The 21,200-nt window shown below is 41.1% G+C and overlaps 1 protein-coding gene across 3 annotated transcripts in view; it reads right to left on the bottom strand.

The window, feature by feature from the left end:
- Positions 1 to 19,269, bottom strand: part of FPGS (folylpolyglutamate synthase) — a 66,336-nt gene extending 47,067 nt beyond the window's left edge. The window contains exons 1-2 of one of the 3 annotated variants that reach the window (XM_056540450.1): positions 19,125 to 19,269; positions 17,333 to 17,447 (exon numbers count right to left, since the gene is read on the bottom strand). In XM_056540450.1, the coding sequence (XP_056396425.1) occupies positions 17,333 to 17,350 (18 nt within the window). In that variant the 5' untranslated portion in view covers positions 17,351 to 17,447; positions 19,125 to 19,269. Of the gene's footprint in view, positions 1 to 16,382; positions 16,539 to 17,332; positions 17,448 to 19,124 lie in introns of those variants that run through there. The other 2 variants (XM_056540451.1, XM_056540449.1) reach the window with 2 other exon arrangements.
- Positions 19,270 to 21,200: the final 1,931 nt, after the last annotated feature.

Below are 21,200 nucleotides of genomic sequence, written 5' to 3'. Positions count from 1 at the left end.
TCATATGTTATTTACATAGGTATATGTGCTGCCAACAAGCAATGATTTATAAGGCCGCACAATGTCTGCGCGGACCTGATCGCTGGTCTTTTACATGGGGCATTAGCCAGTCTTGGCCTAGTTTCAGAATATTGTATCAGCCATGGTCTGACTCCCAGCACCTTCACAGTTTAGGAGCAGTGGTGCCAGGTACAGGAGTTTGGTCCCATTCAACTGAACAGGGCAACATGCAGTACCTAGCAAGCAATTGAGGATAGACCATCGATTTTATAAGGCTAATTAACCCCTTGAAGAATAACATCCTCCCTAACCCTCAACTTATGTCTCCAAAACTTTTCTGGTGCTTGTAAGCCCTTGGTCCATCTTATCTTATCTGAATTGTTGAATAGTCTGTTACTGATTTTGTCTGTACATGGACCCCTGTTTTGTACAGTGCTGTGGAATATGTTGCTGCTCAGTGACGTGCACGCATAGGGGGAGATTTATCATTGCATTTTTTTTTGTCCATGTTTAGGCGCAGTTCAGGCGCATGCAGCAGATTTTGAGACTTTTATGCGCCTTTTGACCCTGCAGTGGTCACATATTTATCATTTCCGACAATTCATCATCCTGCTGCACCTTCTTGATAAATAAGATGCACGCTCGTCAAACCCACCACCCAAATAAATGTGGGAAAATAGCTCTACCGTAGACGTTCTTTGATAAATCTGGGCCATAGACTCAAAAGGGGGCTTGAGCCACTGCCCTTTAAAGGGGTACTCTGCCCCTAGACATCTTATCCCCTATCCAAAGGATAGGGGATAAGATGTCAGATCGCCGGGGTCCCGCCGCTGGGGACCCCCGGAATATAGCAAGCAGCACCCACCTGTAACTGCTTCCGGAAGCGCTGGAGGATCTCAGGCTAATTCCTCCCGACCACTGGGACGGAAGATCGTGACGTCACGCCCCGTCCCCTCAATGCAAGTCTATGGGAGGGGGCGTGACAGCCGTCACGCCCCCCTCCCATAGACTTGCTTTGAGGGGGTTGGGCGTGAAGTCACACGGGGGCGGAGTCGTGACGTCACGATCTTCAGTCCCCCATGGTCGGGAGGAATTAGCCTGAGATCCTCCAGCGCTTCCGGAAGCAGTTACAGGTGGGTGCTGCTTGCTATATTGCGGGGGTCCCCGGCGGCGAGACCCCGGAGATCTGACATCTTAGCCCCTATCCTTTGGATAGGGGATAAGATGTCTAGGGGTGGAGTACCCCTTTAATGCACCTACTGATTGGGACCTCCATGGGATGATGCAGGTCCCATTCAGCTGACATGCCTGCTGGAGGTCCCTTACCTTAAGAATTGTGTTGTATTAACATATTTTATGTAAGGTTTTTATAAACATTGTTTTTTTTTTTTATTAGAAGTGCTCTTTTTTTTCTACTTGAGCCCCTGCTATATTATGAATGAAGATATATACATATATATTTTATTTATAAATCTTGCACCAGGTCCCCAGGCTCTAAACATTGCAGGTATAATGTTGCTTTATTCGTAGCAGTCACACTACATTTTTAGTCTTGGCCATTATAAAACTTGTATATGGTAATTTTTAGCAGATTTCTACTCTAAAGGCTTTATCAATAATTTTCAGTTCTTCCAGAGCTGGTTGGTGGAAACTTATGTTAGAGGGGTACTCCGGTGAAAACCTTTTTTCTTTTAAATCAACTGGTGCCAGAAAGTTAAACATATTTGTAAATTACTTCTATTAAAAAATCTTAATCCTTCCAGTACTTATTAGCTGCTGAATGCTACAGAGGAAATTCCTTTCTTTTTGGAACACTGATGACATCACGAGCACAATACTCTCTGCTGACATCTCTGTCCATTTTAGCAACCATGCACAGCAGATGTATGCGAAGGGCAGCATGGTGGCTCAGTGGTTAGCACTCCTGCCTTGTAGTGCTGGGGACTTGGGTTCAAATCCCACTAAGGACAACAATAAATAAAGACTTATTATTATTATATTAACGTCAGCAGAGAGAACTGTGCTCGTGATGTCATCAGAGAGCATTCCAAAAAGAAAAGAATTTCCTCTGTAGTATTGAGCAGCTAATAAGTACAGGAAGGATTAAGATTTTTTAATAGAAGTAATGTAAAAATCTGTTTAACTTTCCGAAGCCAGTTGATTGAAAAGAAAAAAGGTTTTCACCGGAGTACCCCTTTAATAGTGTGTTATACACTGCACACATAGTAGGGGATCCTGTACTTCTATGTATATGTATATATATATATATATATATATATATATATATATATGTATATATGTATATGAAAAAAGCACCAATCATATGTAAAAATGCAGATCATTACAAAATTTAAGAGCAAATCATTCACATGATGCGTTTCTCTTTTTGACAGACAAAACAATACGGACTGATACAATATCTGGTGCTGTTCAAGTGGACACCCTGAAAATTGTCACAATGCCTCCAGCTCAAGAACACAAGGAGGGATCCAGAGAACAAGGAAAAATAACAAGTGTGGGTCTGCCAAAAGCTCCTACAAGTAGTGGGCTAATATTGGAGGTAAATGGCGTTACAATAATGGCGTTACGTGGAAATGGTAATAGAAAGAGAACGGAACCAACGCTTCATATTACACCAGCTAAAAGGGAATGCGTATTAAATAAATGTCAGCCTTTTGAGGGCGCAATGCCAAAAATAGAAGGGCTCAAAATCACCATAACGGATAATGATGAAGCACAATTTCATGGCAGTGAGGAGACAGCATGGGATCCACCGCCATATAGCGACACTGATGAAATGATCGATACTACTGATATATTGCAACTTATATCTTATAGACAACAAAACTTTCCCAAATTTAACAGCGTTATGCATATTGACCATTTTAGATTTGTGAACCTAGACTCAATAAAATCGTATCCTGAGATGTTGACTGCTCTGCATTCTGCCATTCAGACTGTGCTGGATAGAGTTTTAGCTGGCACTAGCCCGGGAGACTTTGTACAACTAAGACTGAAAGGTGGAAATTTCTTAGACTGCGTGTTGTCCTCTAAGTATTCCCATGAGGATTTTAATGCGTTGGACATTTTAAAATCTGTTGCCGGAACTCTGCAAAGTAATGGAGAGTGTTTACGCAGTGTTACCTTAAAACTCGTGGCCACTGTATTGAAAAACCGAAGAGGTGGTGTACAACGGCGGCTGAAATCTATTGCGTACAGCCAGATCATAAAGCAGAAGAAACGATGGTTGTTTGACTTTAACAATTTCAATTCCAATTTGTGTTTGGCCGCCAGTATATATGCCCTCTTGGCCGATTCCGACATCACCGATGCCATTATCATTTCTCGCGCCATGCAACTGCACAAGGACTTGTCCATCTCCGACAGTGAGCTTGTGAGTTTTGACGACATAGCCAAATTTGAGAAACATCTGGGCATCAACATTAAAGTTCTCTACCACAGTCAGGACAATTGGAAATATTTCCATACAGATTCAAGCCCGACGGGTCGGATTGTCTATATTTTACACCACGAAGACCACTATTACGGCATCAAAAACGTGAAAGGTTTTCTTGGGGAAGCCTATTTTTGCCAGCAGTGCAGTTCGGTGTTTCATCACAAGAACAGTCACTCCTGCAAATACTTTTGTAAAGCCTGTCAGAGAGACGACTGTGTGAAAAGTGATGGCGAGCAACCAAAATGTCCCAGCTGTCGCATATTCTGCCGCTCAAGGGAATGTTTCGAGCACCACCAGCGATTAGCCAAGGGTGACAAATTGTTATGTAAACCGAAAACGTTTTGTGATTCTTGCGTGCGTTACGTAGGGAGTGATATCAACCACGAGTGTAAAGGCTTGTCTTGTAATGTCTGTGGTGTAAGTCTTGATAGATATTCCAGTCATCAGTGTTATATGCAGCCGTACACCCCACCAGAGGTGACCGAGAAATATATAATCTACGACTATGTGTACCAGAAGGACACACGTGTACCAAACTTCATCTATTGCACTACACTGAAAGGGAACCTTACCTGGGAATTCGAGGGCAAGGCATGTCTACAAGAATTTGTTAAATTCTTCACCAGTGGTAAATTTAATGGTTTCACCTTTATTACCCATGATGCCGGCAGGTATGAGGCCCACTTTGTTGTTCAAGCCCTGATAGAAGAAAAGCTACAAGTAAAACTGATCACACGAGGCCACAAAATGTTAAGTGTAAGTCTTCCAGATTTGAAATTGAGATTCATCGATTTTCAAAATTTCCTACCCATGAATTTGGTTGATCTTCCTGCAGCGACGGGTTGTCCAGGGTCAGTGGGATATTTCCCTCACTCTTTTAACACTGAAGTCAACCAGACTTATATAGGCCCTTTACCACCTAATGAGTATTATGATGTTGACTACATGACTCCAGGTGATAGAAAAGTATTTTTGGCGTGGTATGAGGAACACAAAAACACCATATTTAATCTACAGTCAGAGCTGAGGTCACATTGTCAGCAGGCGGTGGAGGTGCTGAGGCTGGCTAGTGAACGATACCGAGATCGAGTGATGGAAGCAAGCAAGAAACAAGTTACAATATACTGTAAGCTGAGTAGGAAATATCTTGAAGTGGACCAGTGTGTGGACCCCTTTCAGCTGATATCCTTGCACTCGGTCTGTATGGCAATGTATAGATTTAATTTCCTTCCCAAAAACACCATAGGCATTTTACCTGGTGATAATTACCATAGTTCTCAAAAACGCCCCTCAACCCCAGCCATTCAGTGGCTCATGTATGTCGCCCACACAGAGAACATTCCCATACAGCACGCTTTAAATGGTGGTGAAAAGCGTGTGGGCAAATATTTATTGGATGGGTATGCTCGTATCGATGGCAAGGATATAGCCTTTGAATTTCTCCAGTGTTTCAGGGGCTGTCCAATTTGCCGCAAAACAAATGATTGCAATGATGCCCCAAAACCTGCCTACAGTCAGGTATATCACATCTTCATGGCCAAAAAGCAATACCTACTGCGCTGTGGATTCACAATCCGGGCATTATGTGGACATGAATGGAAGGAAATGCTTGAGAGGGATGGGAGTCTTCAAGATTTCCTTCACGAAAAGCAATTTCCAACACCATTAGACCCTCGGGATGCTCTATATCAAGGAGATACAACTGAGACTATTAAGCTGTATCACAAAGCAGAGCCAGGAGAGACTATACATTACTACCAAATTACCAGTCTTTACCCATTTGTCAACAAGACTAAGCCATATCCTGTAGGCCACCCAGAAATTATTGTTGAAAACTTTGGTCCTATCAACCAATACTTTGGCTTAGCTAAAGTTAAGGTCTATCCACCACGTGGTTTGTTTTTTCCAGTCCTACCCATGAAAATGAACAAAGACATAATCTTCCCGCTATGTTACACTTGTGCCGTGAATCGTCAGGGGCAGCGGTGTTCCCACAACGATGAGGAACGCTCTCTAACAGGAACATGGTGCACCATAGAGCTACAGATGGCGGTAGAGAAAGGGTATAGGATAGCACAGATCCACGAGGTTTGGCATTTTTCCAACACCACAGATGAACTCTTTGCACCCTACATTGATTTACACCGTCGGGATCACCAGGAGGCTTTGGGCTACCCCAACTGGTGCACAGATGACGACAAGAAGAAGCAATACATTGACTCCTTCCTTGAGAAAGAAGGAATACAGTTACGGGCTGATAATATAATGGCGAATCCAACTAAAAGGCAAATATCTGACCTGTTCATGAATTCCTTGTGGGGCAAATTCAGTCAGAGGTCTAATTTACCCCAAACAAGCATGGTGACTGACCCCCATAAGCTTTTTTGGTATGTTTTCCAACCAACCAATGAAATTTCTGAGGTAAACTTCATAGATGGGGAAACTGCAGCCGTGAATTTGAAATTTACCAAAGAATACCCCAAGCCCAACAAGAACGCCAACATCTTCATAGCCATTTTTACCATGGCTCATGCCAGGCTTGAATTGTACAGCCTTCTGGACAGACTGCAGAGGAGATGTTTCTATAGTTGTGCAGATGCTGTTGTGTTTGTAAGCAAAGACGGGGAGTGGACCCCACCTTTAGGTGATCAATTGGGAGGATTGACTAGCAAATTGCCGCAGGGCACACACATCACAGAGTTCGTATCCGCTGGGGACAATACCTATGGTTACAGACTAAACACGGGTGAAGCAGTCTTAAACTGTAATGGAATGTATATGAATGTAGATTCTACCCAGGAGATTAATTTTGATAGCATCAAAGAGTTTGTCCTTGAGGGTCGAGACTAGATCCATCACTGATGAAGTAAGAATATTGACAAACAAGTTAATTCTGCACAGATATTTCTTAGGGTGGGATCACACTGCGTTTGCAGTGTACGGGTGTCGGATCCGGTTGGGGGGGGGGGGTCGCGAAAACCGTCTGCTTCTGTATTCCAGTCAGATCCGGCCCAAGCCCCATTCATTTCAATGGGCCGACCGGAGTCAAATGCTGACGCCGGTCGGCTCATTTTTGCCCCGTATACGGTTCTCTAACCGGACCTAAAACCATGGTATACACGGTTGTAGGTACGGTGGGAAAACCGTATTAGGGGCAAAAATGAGCCGACCGGAGTCAGCTTTTTACTCCGGTCGGCCCATTGAAATGAATGGGGTTCGGGCCGGATCCAGCTGGGATACAGAAACGGACGGTTTTTACTCCCCCCAACCGGATCCGGCACCTGTACACTGCAAACATAGTGTGAACCCACCCTTAGTTATACAGTGGTCCCTCAAGTTACAATATTAATAGGTTCCAGGAGGTCCATTGTATGATGAAACCATTGTATGTTGAGACCATAACTCTATGGAAACCTGGTTCTGAAGCCCCAAAATAGGAAAAAGTGAGGATTAATCAAAAATAAGTAGATAACTAATACAGATTAAAAGTAAGAAATATCTGCTGGAAGCTGTAAATCACTGTCTATATAGTACACACAGTGTCCCAAAAAATGTCAAATAGAGCAGCCCCCATCTGGAGCAGCTAACCCTGGCACAGGTAAAGAGTAGTGCAGAACATGTAATACCTCCCTGTACTTTAGGGGGCGCTACCAGACACCAGTCAGTGCAGACACTTCAGTAATACAGGTAAAGAGTAGTACACAACATGTAATACCTCCCTGTACTGTAGGGGGCGCTACCAGACACCAGTCAGTGCATGCACTTCAGTAATACAGGTAAAGAGTAGTACAGAACATGTAATACCTCCCTGTACTGTAGGGGGCGCTACCAGACACCAGTCAGTGCATACACTTCAGTAATACTGGTAAAGAGTAGTACAGAACATGTAATACCTCCCTGTACTGTAGGGGGCACTACCAGACACCAGTCAGTGCATGCACTTCAGTAATACAGGTAAAGAGTAGTACAGAACATGTAATACCTCCCTGTACTGTAGGGGGCACTACCAGACACCAGTCAGTGCATACACTTCAGTAATACAGGTAAAGAGTACAGAACATGTAATACCTCCCTGTACTGTAGGGGGTGCTACCAGACACCAGTCAGTGCATGCACTTCAGTAATACAGGTAAAGAGTAGTACAGAACATGTAATACCTCCCTGTACTGTAGGGGGCACTACCAGACACCAATCAGTGCATGCACTTCAGTAATACAGGTAAAGAGTAGTACAGAACATGTAATACCTCCCTGTACTGTAGGGGGCACTACCAGACACCAGTCAGTGCATGCACTTCAGTAATACAGGTAAAGAATAGTACAGAACATGTAATACCTCCCTGTACTGTAGGGGGCGCTACCAGACACCAGTCAGTGCATGCACTTCAGTAATATAGGTAAAGAGTAGTACAGAACATGTAATACCTCCCTATACTGTAGGGGGCGCTACCAGACACCAGTCAGTGCATACACTTCAGTAATACAGGTAAAGAGTACAGAACATGTAATACCTCCCTGTACTGTAGGGGGCGCTACCAGACACCAGTCAGTGCATGCACTTCAGTAATACAGGTAAAGAGTAGTACAGAACATGTAATATCTCCCTGTACTGTAGGGGGCGCTACCAGACACCAGTCAGTACATGCACTTCAGTAATATAGGGGTTTAACCAGTGAAATGCCCATTCTGATTGGTCAGCACTTCCACCCATTGACACACTTTTGCAGATCTGGACTGTCTGTAGCATTGTAGGTTAAGTCTGGTTTCAAGTTAAAGGGGTACTCCATTGTAAAAATATTTTTTTCAAATCAACTGGTGCCAGAAAGTTATACAGATTTGTAAATTACTTCTACAGTATATAAAAATCTTAATCCTTCCAGTACTTATCAGCTGCTGTATGCTTCAGAGGAAGTTGTGTAGCTCTTTCCAGTCTGACCACACTGCTCTCTGCTGACACCTCTGTCCATGTCAGGAACTGTCCAGAGCAGAAGAGGTTTTTATGGGGATTTGCTCCATCTCTGGACAGTTCCTGACACGGACAGAGGTGTCAGCAGAGAGCAGTTTGGTCAGACTGGAAAGAACTACACAACTTCCTCTGGAGTATACAGCAGTTGATAAGTATTGGAAGAATTAAGATTTTTAAATAGAAGTAATTTACAAATCTGTTTAATTTTCTGGCACCAATTGATTTAAAAAAAAAAAAAATTGTTTTCCGATGGAGTACCCCTTTAAGGACCATCCCCTTAGGGCCCATTCAGAGAAAAGTTTCGGGCAAACATTCTGTGCGCAGCGGGAACATTCCGTGCGTAGTCGGCACTGAAACTGTGGGACATGCGTTGTGTCCATTGACAGCAATGCATTTCCCAGCGGATTATGCCGAAAGAAGGAATCCCCATTTAGAATTTCCGTGGCAGAATTTTCCAAAAAATAATCGGACTCTGCTGCACCGAAATTTCCGAGAATTTTTACACTGTATTTCGCTCCGAAATGAATGGGACCTTATCCAGATTTTGTGTAACGGATTCTCTTTCCACCATACATTACGCCTTGCAGCCATTTTATTCTCAAAGAGGTTTTACTATATTGGTTGAATTGCTCTGTATTGTTATATAAATGGCTCATTCATATAAATAATAAAGAAAAAGTTAAATCATTTTCATTCACTTACATGTTGTCACAATGTTTAAAGTCTCATCCCCGCGTCCTGCAGCTAATCGGATAATATTTCCCCATGACAACACTTACTGCCTGTGACATGGGCCGTTTTAGCTGTGTCATGGTGACATCTTGTGGCTCCAACTCATTGACCCACAGTGATATCTATATGTGTTCACACTTATATGGATGTCCCTATGACAACCCTGAACCAAGTCAGAGTATGGGCAAGAGGTGTTGTCATGGGGAGACAGAATTTGGTCTAAAGTTTGCTTATGGTTTATTTATATATATATGCTTGACAAAGGCACAAGGCCGAAACGCACTCTGTTGTGGAATATATATATATATATATATATATATATATATATATATATATAATTTTGTAGAACCCCTCTGGTATTTCACCTCTGGGAGGTCCAATCTTGCAGGACACACAAGAATATTTATGGCCCATCCTAGTGGTCTCCGACCAGTGTGTCTCCAGCTGTTGCAAAACTACAACTCCCAGCATGCTGAGAGTTGTAGTTTTGCAACAGCTGGAGACACACTGCTTGGAGACCACTAGGATGGGCCATAAATATTCTTGTTAGTCATATTTATGTACAAAATCCCCCATCTTTATTAGAACAAAATATACATACGATGACAAAAGAAAAATGATTTGAATGTCAACACACGATTCAATCTACAGATACAGTCACATAACATTTGTGCTGACAGTCAAAACATTTTGTGTATATTTGCTTTATAATAAGGATAGATAGATAGATAGATATGAGATAGATATGAGATAGATAGATAGATAGATATGAGATAGATAGATATGAGATAGATAGATATATATGAGATAGATGATAGATTGATAGATAGATAGATATGAGATGGATATGAGATAGATGATAGATAGATAGATAGATAGATAGATAGATAGATAGATAGATATGAGATAGATATGAGATAGATAGATAGATATGAGATAGATAGATAGATATGAGATAGATATGAGATAGATAGATAGATAGATATGAGATAGATATGAGATAGATAGGAGATAGATAGATATGAGATAGATATGAGATAGATAGATAGATAGATAGATAGATAGATAGATAGATAGATAGGAGATAGATAGATAGATATGAGATAGATGATAGATAGATAGATATGAGATAGATAGATAGATAGAAGATAGATAGATAGATAGATATGATTTAACTCTGAGCTTTATGTCACTGGACAACATCAACTGAGGGGTACAAATAGCGATGTCCCAAAGTCCATCCAAGTAGGTAGGATGACTCTAGGATCCGTCACAGATAGATAGATATGAGATAGATGATAGATAGATATGAGATAGATATAGATAGATATGAAATAGATATGAGATAGATAGATATTAGATAGATAGATTGATAGATATGTGATAGATAGATATGAGATAGATAGACAGATAGATAAATAAATAGATATGAGACAGATAGATAGATATGAGATAGATAGATAGATAGATAGATAGATAGATATGAGATAGATATGAGATAGATAGATAGATAGATATGAGATAGATGGATAGATATGAGATAGATATGAGATAGATAGATATGAGATAGATAGATATGAGATAGATAGATATGAGATAGATAGATATGAGATAGATATGAGATAGATATGAGATAGATAGATATGAGATAGATAGATATAAGATAGATATGAGATAGATATGAGATAGATATGAGATAGATAGATATGAGATAGATATGAGAGATATGAGATAGATATGAGATAGATAGATATGAGATAGATATGAGAGATATGAGATAGATATGAGATAGATAGATATGAGATAGATAGATATGAGATAGATAGATAGATAGATATGAGATAGATAGATATGAGATAGATAGATATGAGAGATAGATATGAGATAGATATGAGATAGATGGATAGATATGAGATAGATATGAGATAGATAGATAGATATGAGATAGATAGATATGAGAGATAGATATGAGAGATAGATATGAGATAGATAGATGGATACAAGTCCCGAAAACAGCAGCACACAAAAAGTTATGGTGGCAAAATAGTGGATTTATTCCATTTCCAGTGCACAAAAACGGAGCAACGTTTCTGCAGCCTCTCGCTACCTTTCTCAAGCTCAGGCAGCGAGAGGCTGCAGAAACGTTGCTCCGTTTTTGTGCACTGGAAATGGAATAAATCCACTATTTTGTCACCATAACTTTTTGTGTGCTGCTGTTTTCGGGACTTGTATATGAGAGTGGAACCACTTACCCTGGATCCCTTACAGCGTGCACCTACTACAGGAATACTGATTTAGGTTGTGCTGCTCTCCGTGGAACATAGATAGACATGAGATAGATATGAGATAGATAGATAGATAGATAGATATGAGATAGATAGATAGATAGATAGATAGATAGATATGAGAGATATGAGATAGATAGATAGATAGATATGAGATAGATAGATATGAGATAGATAGATAGATAGATAGATAGATAGATAGATATGAGAGATATGAGATAGATAGATAGATAGATATGAGATAGATAGATATGAGATAGATATGAGATAGATATGAGATAGATATGAGATAGATAGATAGATAGAAGATAGATAGATAGATAGATATGATTTAACTCTGAGCTTTATGTCACTGGACAACATCAACTGAGGGGTACAAATAGCGATGTCCCAAAGTCCATCCAAGTAGGTAGGATGACTCTAGGATCCGTCACAGATAGATAGATATGAGATAGATGATAGATAGATATGAGATAGATATAGATAGATATGAAATAGATATGAGATAGATAGATATTAGATAGATAGATTGATAGATATGTGATAGATAGATATGAGATAGATAGACAGATAGATAAATAAATAGATATGAGACAGATAGATAGATATGAGATAGATAGATAGATATGAGATAGATATGAGATAGATAGATAGATAGATATGAGATAGATGGATAGATATGAGATAGATATGAGATAGATATGAGATAGATAGATATGAGATAGATAGATATGAGATAGATATGAGATAGATATGAGATAGATAGATATGAGATAGATAGATATAAGATAGATATGAGATAGATATGAGATAGATATGAGATAGATAGATATGAGATAGATATGAGATAGATATGAGATAGATAGATATGAGATAGATATGAGAGATATGAGATAGATATGAGATAGATAGATATGAGATAGATAGATATGAGATAGATAGATAGATAGATATGAGATAGATAGATATGAGATAGATAGATATGAGAGATAGATATGAGATAGATATGAGATAGATGGATAGATATGAGATAGATATGAGATAGATATGAGATAGATATGAGATATATATGAGATAGATGGATAGATATGAGATAGATATGAGATAGATATGAGATAGATATGAGATAGATATGAGATAGATGGATAGATATGAGATAGATATGAGATAGATGGATAGATATGAGATAGATATGAGATAGATATGAGATAGATAGATATGAGATAGATAGATATGAGATAGATAGATATGAGATAGATAGATATGAGAGATAGATATGAGAGATAGATATGAGATAGATAGATGGATACAAGTCCCGAAAACAGCAGCACACAAAAAGTTATGGTGGCAAAATAGTGGATTTATTCCATTTCCAGTGCACAAAAACGGAGCAACGTTTCTGCAGCCTCTCGCTACCTTTCTCAAGCTCAGGCAGCGAGAGGCTGCAGAAACGTATATGAGAGTGGAACCACTTACCCTGGATCCCTTACAGCGTGCACCTACTACAGGAATACTGATTTAGGTTGTGCTGCTCTCCGTGGAACATAGATAGACATGAGATAGATATGAGATAGATAGATAGATATGAGATAGATAGATATGAGATAGATAGATAGATAGATAGATAGGAGATAGATAGATATGAGAGATATGAGATAGATAGATAGATAGATATGAGATAGATATGAGATAGATATGAGATAGATATGAGATAGATAGATATGAGATAGATAGATATGAGATAGATAGATATGAGATAGATAGATATGAGATAGATAGATATGAGATAGATAGATATGAGATAGATAGATATATATGAGATAGATAGATATATATGAGATAGATAGATAGATCACAACTGATCATAACGGACATTCTGTTAAAATAATGGACATTGGCCGTCCGTTATGATGCGTTATTTTATCCATTAAGATCCATTGTTCTCCGCTAATTTTAACCCCTTTTTGACTTCCTGGTTGAAAGGCTTGCTCAGTAGCAATAACGGATCATAACGGAATATAAAAATAACAGACAATAATGGATGTCATTAGTAAACACCCGTCACCCATAGACTTCAATGTTCAAATGTTAACGTCTGTTATTCCACCATTATTTTTGACAAAACAAAAATTAGCGCATGCAACGTTATTTGCACCGTCAAAAATAACGGACGTTAATCATAACAGACTATAACTGATGATGAAGGATGGTCGAAAAAATTCCATTGAAGTGAACGGGATTCTTTGACGACCATTTTATGGACTTTGTGACAGAAGATCATGATGGGAGATTTAGCAGGAACATGATGGTCGTGTGAAAGGGGCTTTATCTGTACTGGGGGACTTGGATTTTAATCAATGACATAAAAGGAAATTTTTTTTAGGGATTATCTTCTGCTTTGGATACAGTGGTCCCTCAAGTTACAATATTAATTGGTTCTGGGACGACCATTGTATGTTGAAACCATTGTATGTTGAGATCAGAATTCTGTGGAAACCTGGTAATTGGTTCTAAAGGCACCAAAATGTCATCCAAAAATAGGAAAAAGTGAGAATTAAAGAAAAATAAGTAGAAAACTAATATAGATAAAGCAAGTCCTTATATATGAAAGTAATAAAGATCTGCTGGAGCTGTAATCACTGTCTATATCAGTGTTTCCTAAGCAGGGAGCCTCCAAAGGCTGTCCGGGCATGCTGGGAGTTGTAGTTTTGCAACAGCTGGGGGCACCCTGTTTGGGAAACACTGGTCTATGTAGAGGACAGGAGCTTCTTCGGGGTCCTGAACAGTACACAGTGTCCTAAAAAAGTAACATGGAGCCGCCCTCACCTGGTGTCCAAAGGAGCAGCTAATCCTGGTACAGGTAAAGAGTACAGAACATGTAATACCACCCTGTACTGTAGGGGGCGCTACCAGACACCAGTCAGTGCATACACTTCAGTAATACAGGTAAAGAGTACAGAACATGTAATACCTCCCTGTACTATAGGGGGTGCTACCAGACACCAGTCAGTGCATACTCTTCAGTAATACAGGTAAAGAGTAGCACAGAACATGTAATACTTCCCTGTACTATAGGGGGTGCTACCAGACACCAGTCAGTGCATACTCTTCAGTAATACAGGTAAAGAGTAGCACAGAACATGTAATACCTCCCTGTACTATAGGGGGTGCTACCAGACACCAGTCAGTACATACTCTTCAGTAATACAGGTAAAGAGTAGCACAGAACATGTAATACCTCCCTGTACTATAGGGGGCACTACCAGACACCAGTCAGTGCATGCACTTCAGTAATACAGGTAAAGAATAGTACAGAACATGTAATACCTCCCTGTACTGTAGGGGGCGCTACCAGACACCAGTCAGTGCATGCACTTCAGTAATACAGGTAAAGAGTACAGAACATGTAATACCTCCCTATACTGTAGGGGGCGCTACCAGACATCAGTCAGTGCATGCACTTCAGTAATACAGGTAAAGAGTAGTACAGAACATGTAATACCTCCCTGTACTGTAGGGGGCGCTACCAGACACCAGTCAGTGCATGCACTTCAGTAATACAGGTAAAGAGTAGTACAGAACATGTAATACCTTCCTGTACTGTAGGGGGCACTACCAGACACCAGTCAGTGCATACACTTCAGTAATACAGGTAAAGAGTACAGAACATGTAATACCTCCCTGTACTGTAGGGGGCGCTACCAGACACCAGTCAGTGCATGCACTTCAGTAATACAGGTAAAGAGTAGTACAGAACATGTAATACCTCCCTGTACTGTAGGGGGCACTACCGGACACCAGTCAGTACATACTCTTCAGTAATACAGGTAAAGAGTACAGAACATGTAATACCTCCCTGTACTGTAGGGGGCACTACCAGAAACCAGTCAGTGCATACACTTCAGTAATACAGATAAAGAGTAGTACAGAACATGTAATACCTCCTTGTACTGTAGGGGGCACTATCAGACACCAGTCAGTGCATACACTTCAGTAATACAGGTAAAGAGTAGTACAGAACATGTAATACCTCCCTGTACTGTAGGGGACGCTACCAGACACCAGTCAGTGCATACACTTCAGTAATATAGGTAAAGAGTAGTACAGAACATGTAATGCCTCCCTGTACTGTAGAGGGCGCTACCAGACACCAGTCAGTGCATACACTTCAGTAATACAGGTAAAGAGTAGTTCAGAACATGTAATGCCTCCCTGTACTGTAGGGGGCGCTACCAGACACCAGTCAGTGCATACACTTCAGTAATACAGGTAAAGAGTAGTTCAGAACATGTAATGCCTCCCTGTACTGTAGGGGGCGCTACCAGACACCAGTCAGTGCATACACTTCAGTAATACAGGGGTTTTACCAGTGACCGTCCATTCTGATTGCTCAGATCTTCCGGCCATTGACAGGTATCACAGATCTGGACTGTCTGTACATTGTATGTTGAGTCTGGTTTCAACTTACAATGGTCCAGAAAAGATCATTGTATGTTGAAACTATTGTATGTTGAGGGATCGCTGTACTTTTATCTGCAGCCTCTTGTATCCTGCACATTTTTCACCAAGTCACACAAAATACATCTGAAGTTTTTATGTGCACGTCGCCGCGCTGGACTCTTATTGTACTATTGCCTAAAGGTGTTGGCCTGCACAGTCCGCTCTTGTGATAATCCTATCCAGGTGAGCTGAAGCTTTGCTATAATGGTCTCCAAACCGTGGCCAATAGCTGTCCGGGCATGCTGAGAATTGTAGTTTTGCAACATCTGGAGGGCCACAGTTAGGAGACCACTGGCTTAGATGAAAATGCATTACATAGCGTACAACTCCCGTACCAAAGAAATTAACCCTATTTCGGGACCATCATAAAACAACAACCCCCACCACCCCACACACACCAATCACCCGGATCACGTAAGGTCAGGTTTTTGTTTTTTTCTTACCTGGTGCCGACACTTGATCATACTGAACTGCTCCACGCTGGACGCGGTTGTACACATGTCACTAGTTATGATGGGACAAAGGTTCTAGTGTGCACTGTTTGGTACACTGTGAGAAGTTGACAATGAAGCAGATCCTCACCCAATCCCCAGCAATACTTTTGGGAGGTGTGTACCGAAACAAAGGAGGGGCCGATGGTGCGTTCTCCCAGGAAAAGCATGATTCCTGATTATTAGCAGCACGCCGGCCACTATAGTACAATGGTCACGGATAAACATGTCGGAAATCAGCTGACAGCTAAGATTCAATGGGACTACGTAAAGATGTCTGCAACTACAGGTCTAGTAAGGACAACGGAAATGGAGAGGAGAAGGGGATTTGGAGCTCTGTACCAGAAAACACAGGAGCTGAGCAGATGATATATACAATACAGTACAATCTGCAGGTATCATGTTATAGAGCAGGAGGAGCTGAGCAGATGATATATACAATACAGTACAATCTGCAGGTATCATGTTATAGAGCAGGAGGAGCTGAGCAGATGATATATACAATACAGTACAATGTGCAGGTATCATGTTATAGAGCAGGAGGAGCTGAGCAGATGATATATACAATACAGTACAATCTGCAGGTATCATGTTATAAAGCAGGAGCGGTAGGGCAGTGTTTCTCAACCAGGGTGCCTCCAGCTGTTGCAAGACTACAACTCCTAGCATGCCCAGACAGCCTTTGGCTGTCTGGGCATACTGAGAGTTGTAGTTTTGCAACAGCTGGAGGCACCCTGGTTGGGAAACACTGCAGTTATAACAGGGAATACAAATACAGCATACCTGTCAGCAGAACATAGGCTGCCATCTATAAGACACTGTACTCTGTGTGGAGCAGCAGGCGCTATAGGAATCAATCCCAATAATGAACATTAGGGGACGTAAGAGGGTTAGACTGATACCTTAAAGTGCGACTCCATTCCAGCTGTCAGGTGACAACAACCAGCGATTGCCCACAGTATACTGTCTGTTTATAGCCTCGTAAGACAGTCCTCGTATATAAACTAAGGCAAAGGTCTATGACACAAAGTAGAAAAACAGAATACATTTCCGAAGGCTAAATAAGATCGTAACTACAGACCTGGGAGCAGCTAGAGAACATCACACACCCAACCTTTAGGCTAAGTTCACACAGTGTAAAGGAGTACTCCTCCTCTAGACATCGTATCCCCTATCCAAAGGATAAGATGTCTGATCACGGGGGTCCCGGCTGGGGCACCCCAGACATCCCTTGCACTCCATGCCGGATGACTGGCGATGCGGGGCGGAGGCTTGTGACGTCACGTTCATGCCCCCTCAATTAGAGTCTATAGACTTGACGAGCCACCAGCGCTGCACCCGACGCTCTAAACCAGTGGTCTCCAACGTGCGGACCTCCAGATGTTGCAAAACTACAACTCCCAGCATGCCCGGACAGCCGTTGGCTGTCCGGGCATGCTGGGAGTTGTAGTTTTGCAACATCTGGAGGTCCGCAGGTTGGAGACCACTGGTCTAAACAAATGCCGGGTGCAGCAGTGAGATCGCGGGGGTCCCCAGCGGCAGGAACCTTGCGATCAGACATCTTATCCCCTATCCTTTGGATAGGGGATAAGATGTCTAGGGGCGGAATACCCCTTTAAAGGGGTATTTCTGGAAAAAACTTATATATATATATATATATATATATATATATATATCTCAACTGGCTCCAGAAAGTTAAACTGATTTGTAAATTACTTCTATTAAAAAATCTTAATCCTTTCAATAATTATCAGCTGCTGAAGTTGAGTTGTTCTTTTCTGTCTGGCAACAGTGCTCTTCTGCTGACATCTCTGCTTGTCTCAGGAACTGCACAGAGTAGAAGAGGTTTGCTATGGGGATTTGCTTCTAAACTGGGCGGTTCCCGAGACAGGTGTCATCAGAGAGGACTTAGACAGAAAAGAACAACTCAACTTCATCAGCTCAAAAGTACTGAAAGGATTAAGATTTTTGAATAGAAGTAATTTACAAATCTGTTTAACTTTCTGGAGCCAGTTGATATATATATATATATATATATATATATATATATATATATATATATATATATACATATATATATAACGTTTTCAATAAAAATTAAGTTTAAAAAAAAAAAAAAAAAAAAAAATTTTCCTGGATAACATTACGGATGTATTTTTGTAAAATAATGCACTTTATGAAAGTCTATGGAAAGCGTCTGTCAGTGCACACATTATGGGGTGAGATTTATCAAAACCTGTGTAGAGGAAGAGCGGTGTAGTTGCCCATAGCAACCAATCAGATCGCTTCTTTCATTTTTCAAAAGGCCTGTGAAAAATGAAAGAAGCGATCTGATTGGTTGCTATGGGCAACTGCACCGCTCTTCCTCTACACAGGTTTTGATAAATCTCCCCCTCATTGTACGAAAAAAAAATAAAGCCATTAAAATAAAGGCATGTTCATTACTTGTGACCATAAGTCAAAATTAACGGGCGGAATAACAAAATCCGACCATAAAAGAGAAAAAAATTTAAATAAATAAATAAAAAAGCGCCAGTAAAAATGTGAAATAACATGCAGCAATTTCGACAACTTTACTTGTTTAGAAAAACTGTCTGTACGTTTTTTACGGCTACAAATACAACCAAATGCACCGTGTGAATGTGGCCTTACAATGCGCTTTTATTGTTTACTACTGTATATTATTGCGGATACCTGTGAAGTTATGAACGGCCATATTGACAGCGCTCACCACCAAGACCCAACGGAACACGTTTGTAGAAGTTTTGCACACGACGGTCTTGGGGTAAGTTCACACTATGAAGGAGATTTATCAAAACCTGTGGAGAGAAAAAGTTGCTGAGTTGCCCATAGCAACCAATCAGATCGCTTCTTTCATTTTTAACAAGGCCTCGCCAAAGTGAAAGAAGCGATCTGATTGGTTGCTATGGGCAACTAAGCAACTTTACCTCTGGGCAGGTTTCGATAAATCCCCCCCTATTATGTTCGTGTTCCAGATGAATTCGTCGCATCCCGGACCGTTCACACTGCGTAGATGCTGCCATCAGTCGTATCTGTAGGCATCCGGACTAAGGGTAGGTTCACACGAACGGATTTTCGCAGAGTATTTCGCTGCGGATCCGCTGATGAAGGCCCCACTCTATGCCGTCTTTACATGTGCCTGCTGGTAGTGGCAATACACCGCTACGAGCAGACACACTGCGATGTGCGAGTCGCAGTATATTCGCACATGGTGGAGCTCTCTGCCTCGCTCAGAGCAGGGAGAATGGCCGCAATGTGAGAGTACGCCGTGCACATCGCTGCAGGGTGTCTGCTCGTCACGGTGTATTGCTGCTACGAGCAGGCACATGTAAAGACAGCATAGAGCGGGGCCTTCACCAGCGGATCCGCAGCTAAAAATCCGCTGTAAATCCGCTCGTGTGAACGTACCCTAAATGTAGGCATCCTGACTGCGGATGTATACTCAAATATCCTCAAATCATGACCAGCATAGGTTCAGCTCTCATACATTAGTTCAGTGTTTCCCAACCAGTGTGCCTCCAGCTGTTGCAAAACTACAACTCCCAGCATACAGGAAGTTGTAGTATTGCAAAAGCTGGAGGCAATTTGGTTGTGACGCATGGCACTCCATGTATCTCTATGGGAGAGCTGGAGATAAATTGTCCTGCACGATAGTACTCCTTAAAAAAAATATATATATATTTTTTTTAATTAGAAAGTTATACAGATTTGTAAATTATTTCTATATAAAAATCTTAACGCTTCCAGTACTTATCAGCTGCTGTATGCTCCAGAGGAAGTTGCGTAGTTCTTTCCAGTCTGTGCTGCCACCTCTGTCCGTGTCAGGAACTATCCAGAGCAGGGGGCAAATCCCCATAGCAAACCTCTCCTGCTCTGAACAGTTCCTGACACGGACAGAGGTGGCGGCAGAGAGTGCTGTGGTCAGACTGGAAAGAACTACACAACTTCCTCTGGAGCATACAGCAGCTGATAAGTACTGGAAGGATTAAGATTTTTATATTGAAGTAATTAAAAAATCTGTATAACTTTCTGGCACCAGTTGATTTGGAAACATTTTTTCCCCACCGGAGTACTCCTTTAAGGGCCCTCATCGGGCAGACCTTGATTTTTGAACCTGCTTGGTTGTATTCCCAATATAACAGCCTAATAAAAATCCGCTCCTAGACATACGGCCAAGACACATCGAATCAGCAGGAGCATTGTCCTGACCGTTGGCTGTCCGGGCATGCTGGGAGTTGTAGTTTTGCAACAGCTGGAGACACGCTGTTTGGAAAACACTGCTTTAAAGGGCTACTCCAGTGGAAAACTTTTTTTTTTTAAATCAACTGGTGCCAGAAAGTTAAACAGATTTTTAAATTACTTCTATTAAAAAAATCTTAATCCTTCCAGTACTTATTAGCTGCTGAATACTACAGAAGAAATTCTTTTCTTTTTGGAACACAGAGCTCTCTGCTGACATCACAAGCACAGTGCTCTCTGCTGACATCTCTGTCCATTTTAGGAACTGTCCAGAGCAGCTTTTTTTTTTTTTTTTGCTATGGGGATTTTCTCTTACTCTGGACAGTTCCTAAAATGGACAGAGATGTCAGCAGAGAGCACTGTGGTCATGATGTCAGCAGAGAGCTCTGTGTTCCAAAAAGAAAAGAATTTCCATTGTAGTATTCAGCAGCTAATAAGTACTGGAAGGATTAAGATATTTTAATAGAAGTAATTTACAAATCTGTTTAACTTTCTGGCACCAGTTGATTT

Source organism: Hyla sarda, chromosome 9 (genome assembly GCF_029499605.1).
Source record: "Hyla sarda isolate aHylSar1 chromosome 9, aHylSar1.hap1, whole genome shotgun sequence".
In the NCBI taxonomy this organism is placed as follows: domain Eukaryota; kingdom Metazoa; phylum Chordata; class Amphibia; order Anura; family Hylidae; genus Hyla; species Hyla sarda.
This window is presented reverse-complemented; position numbering and strand designations above follow the sequence as displayed.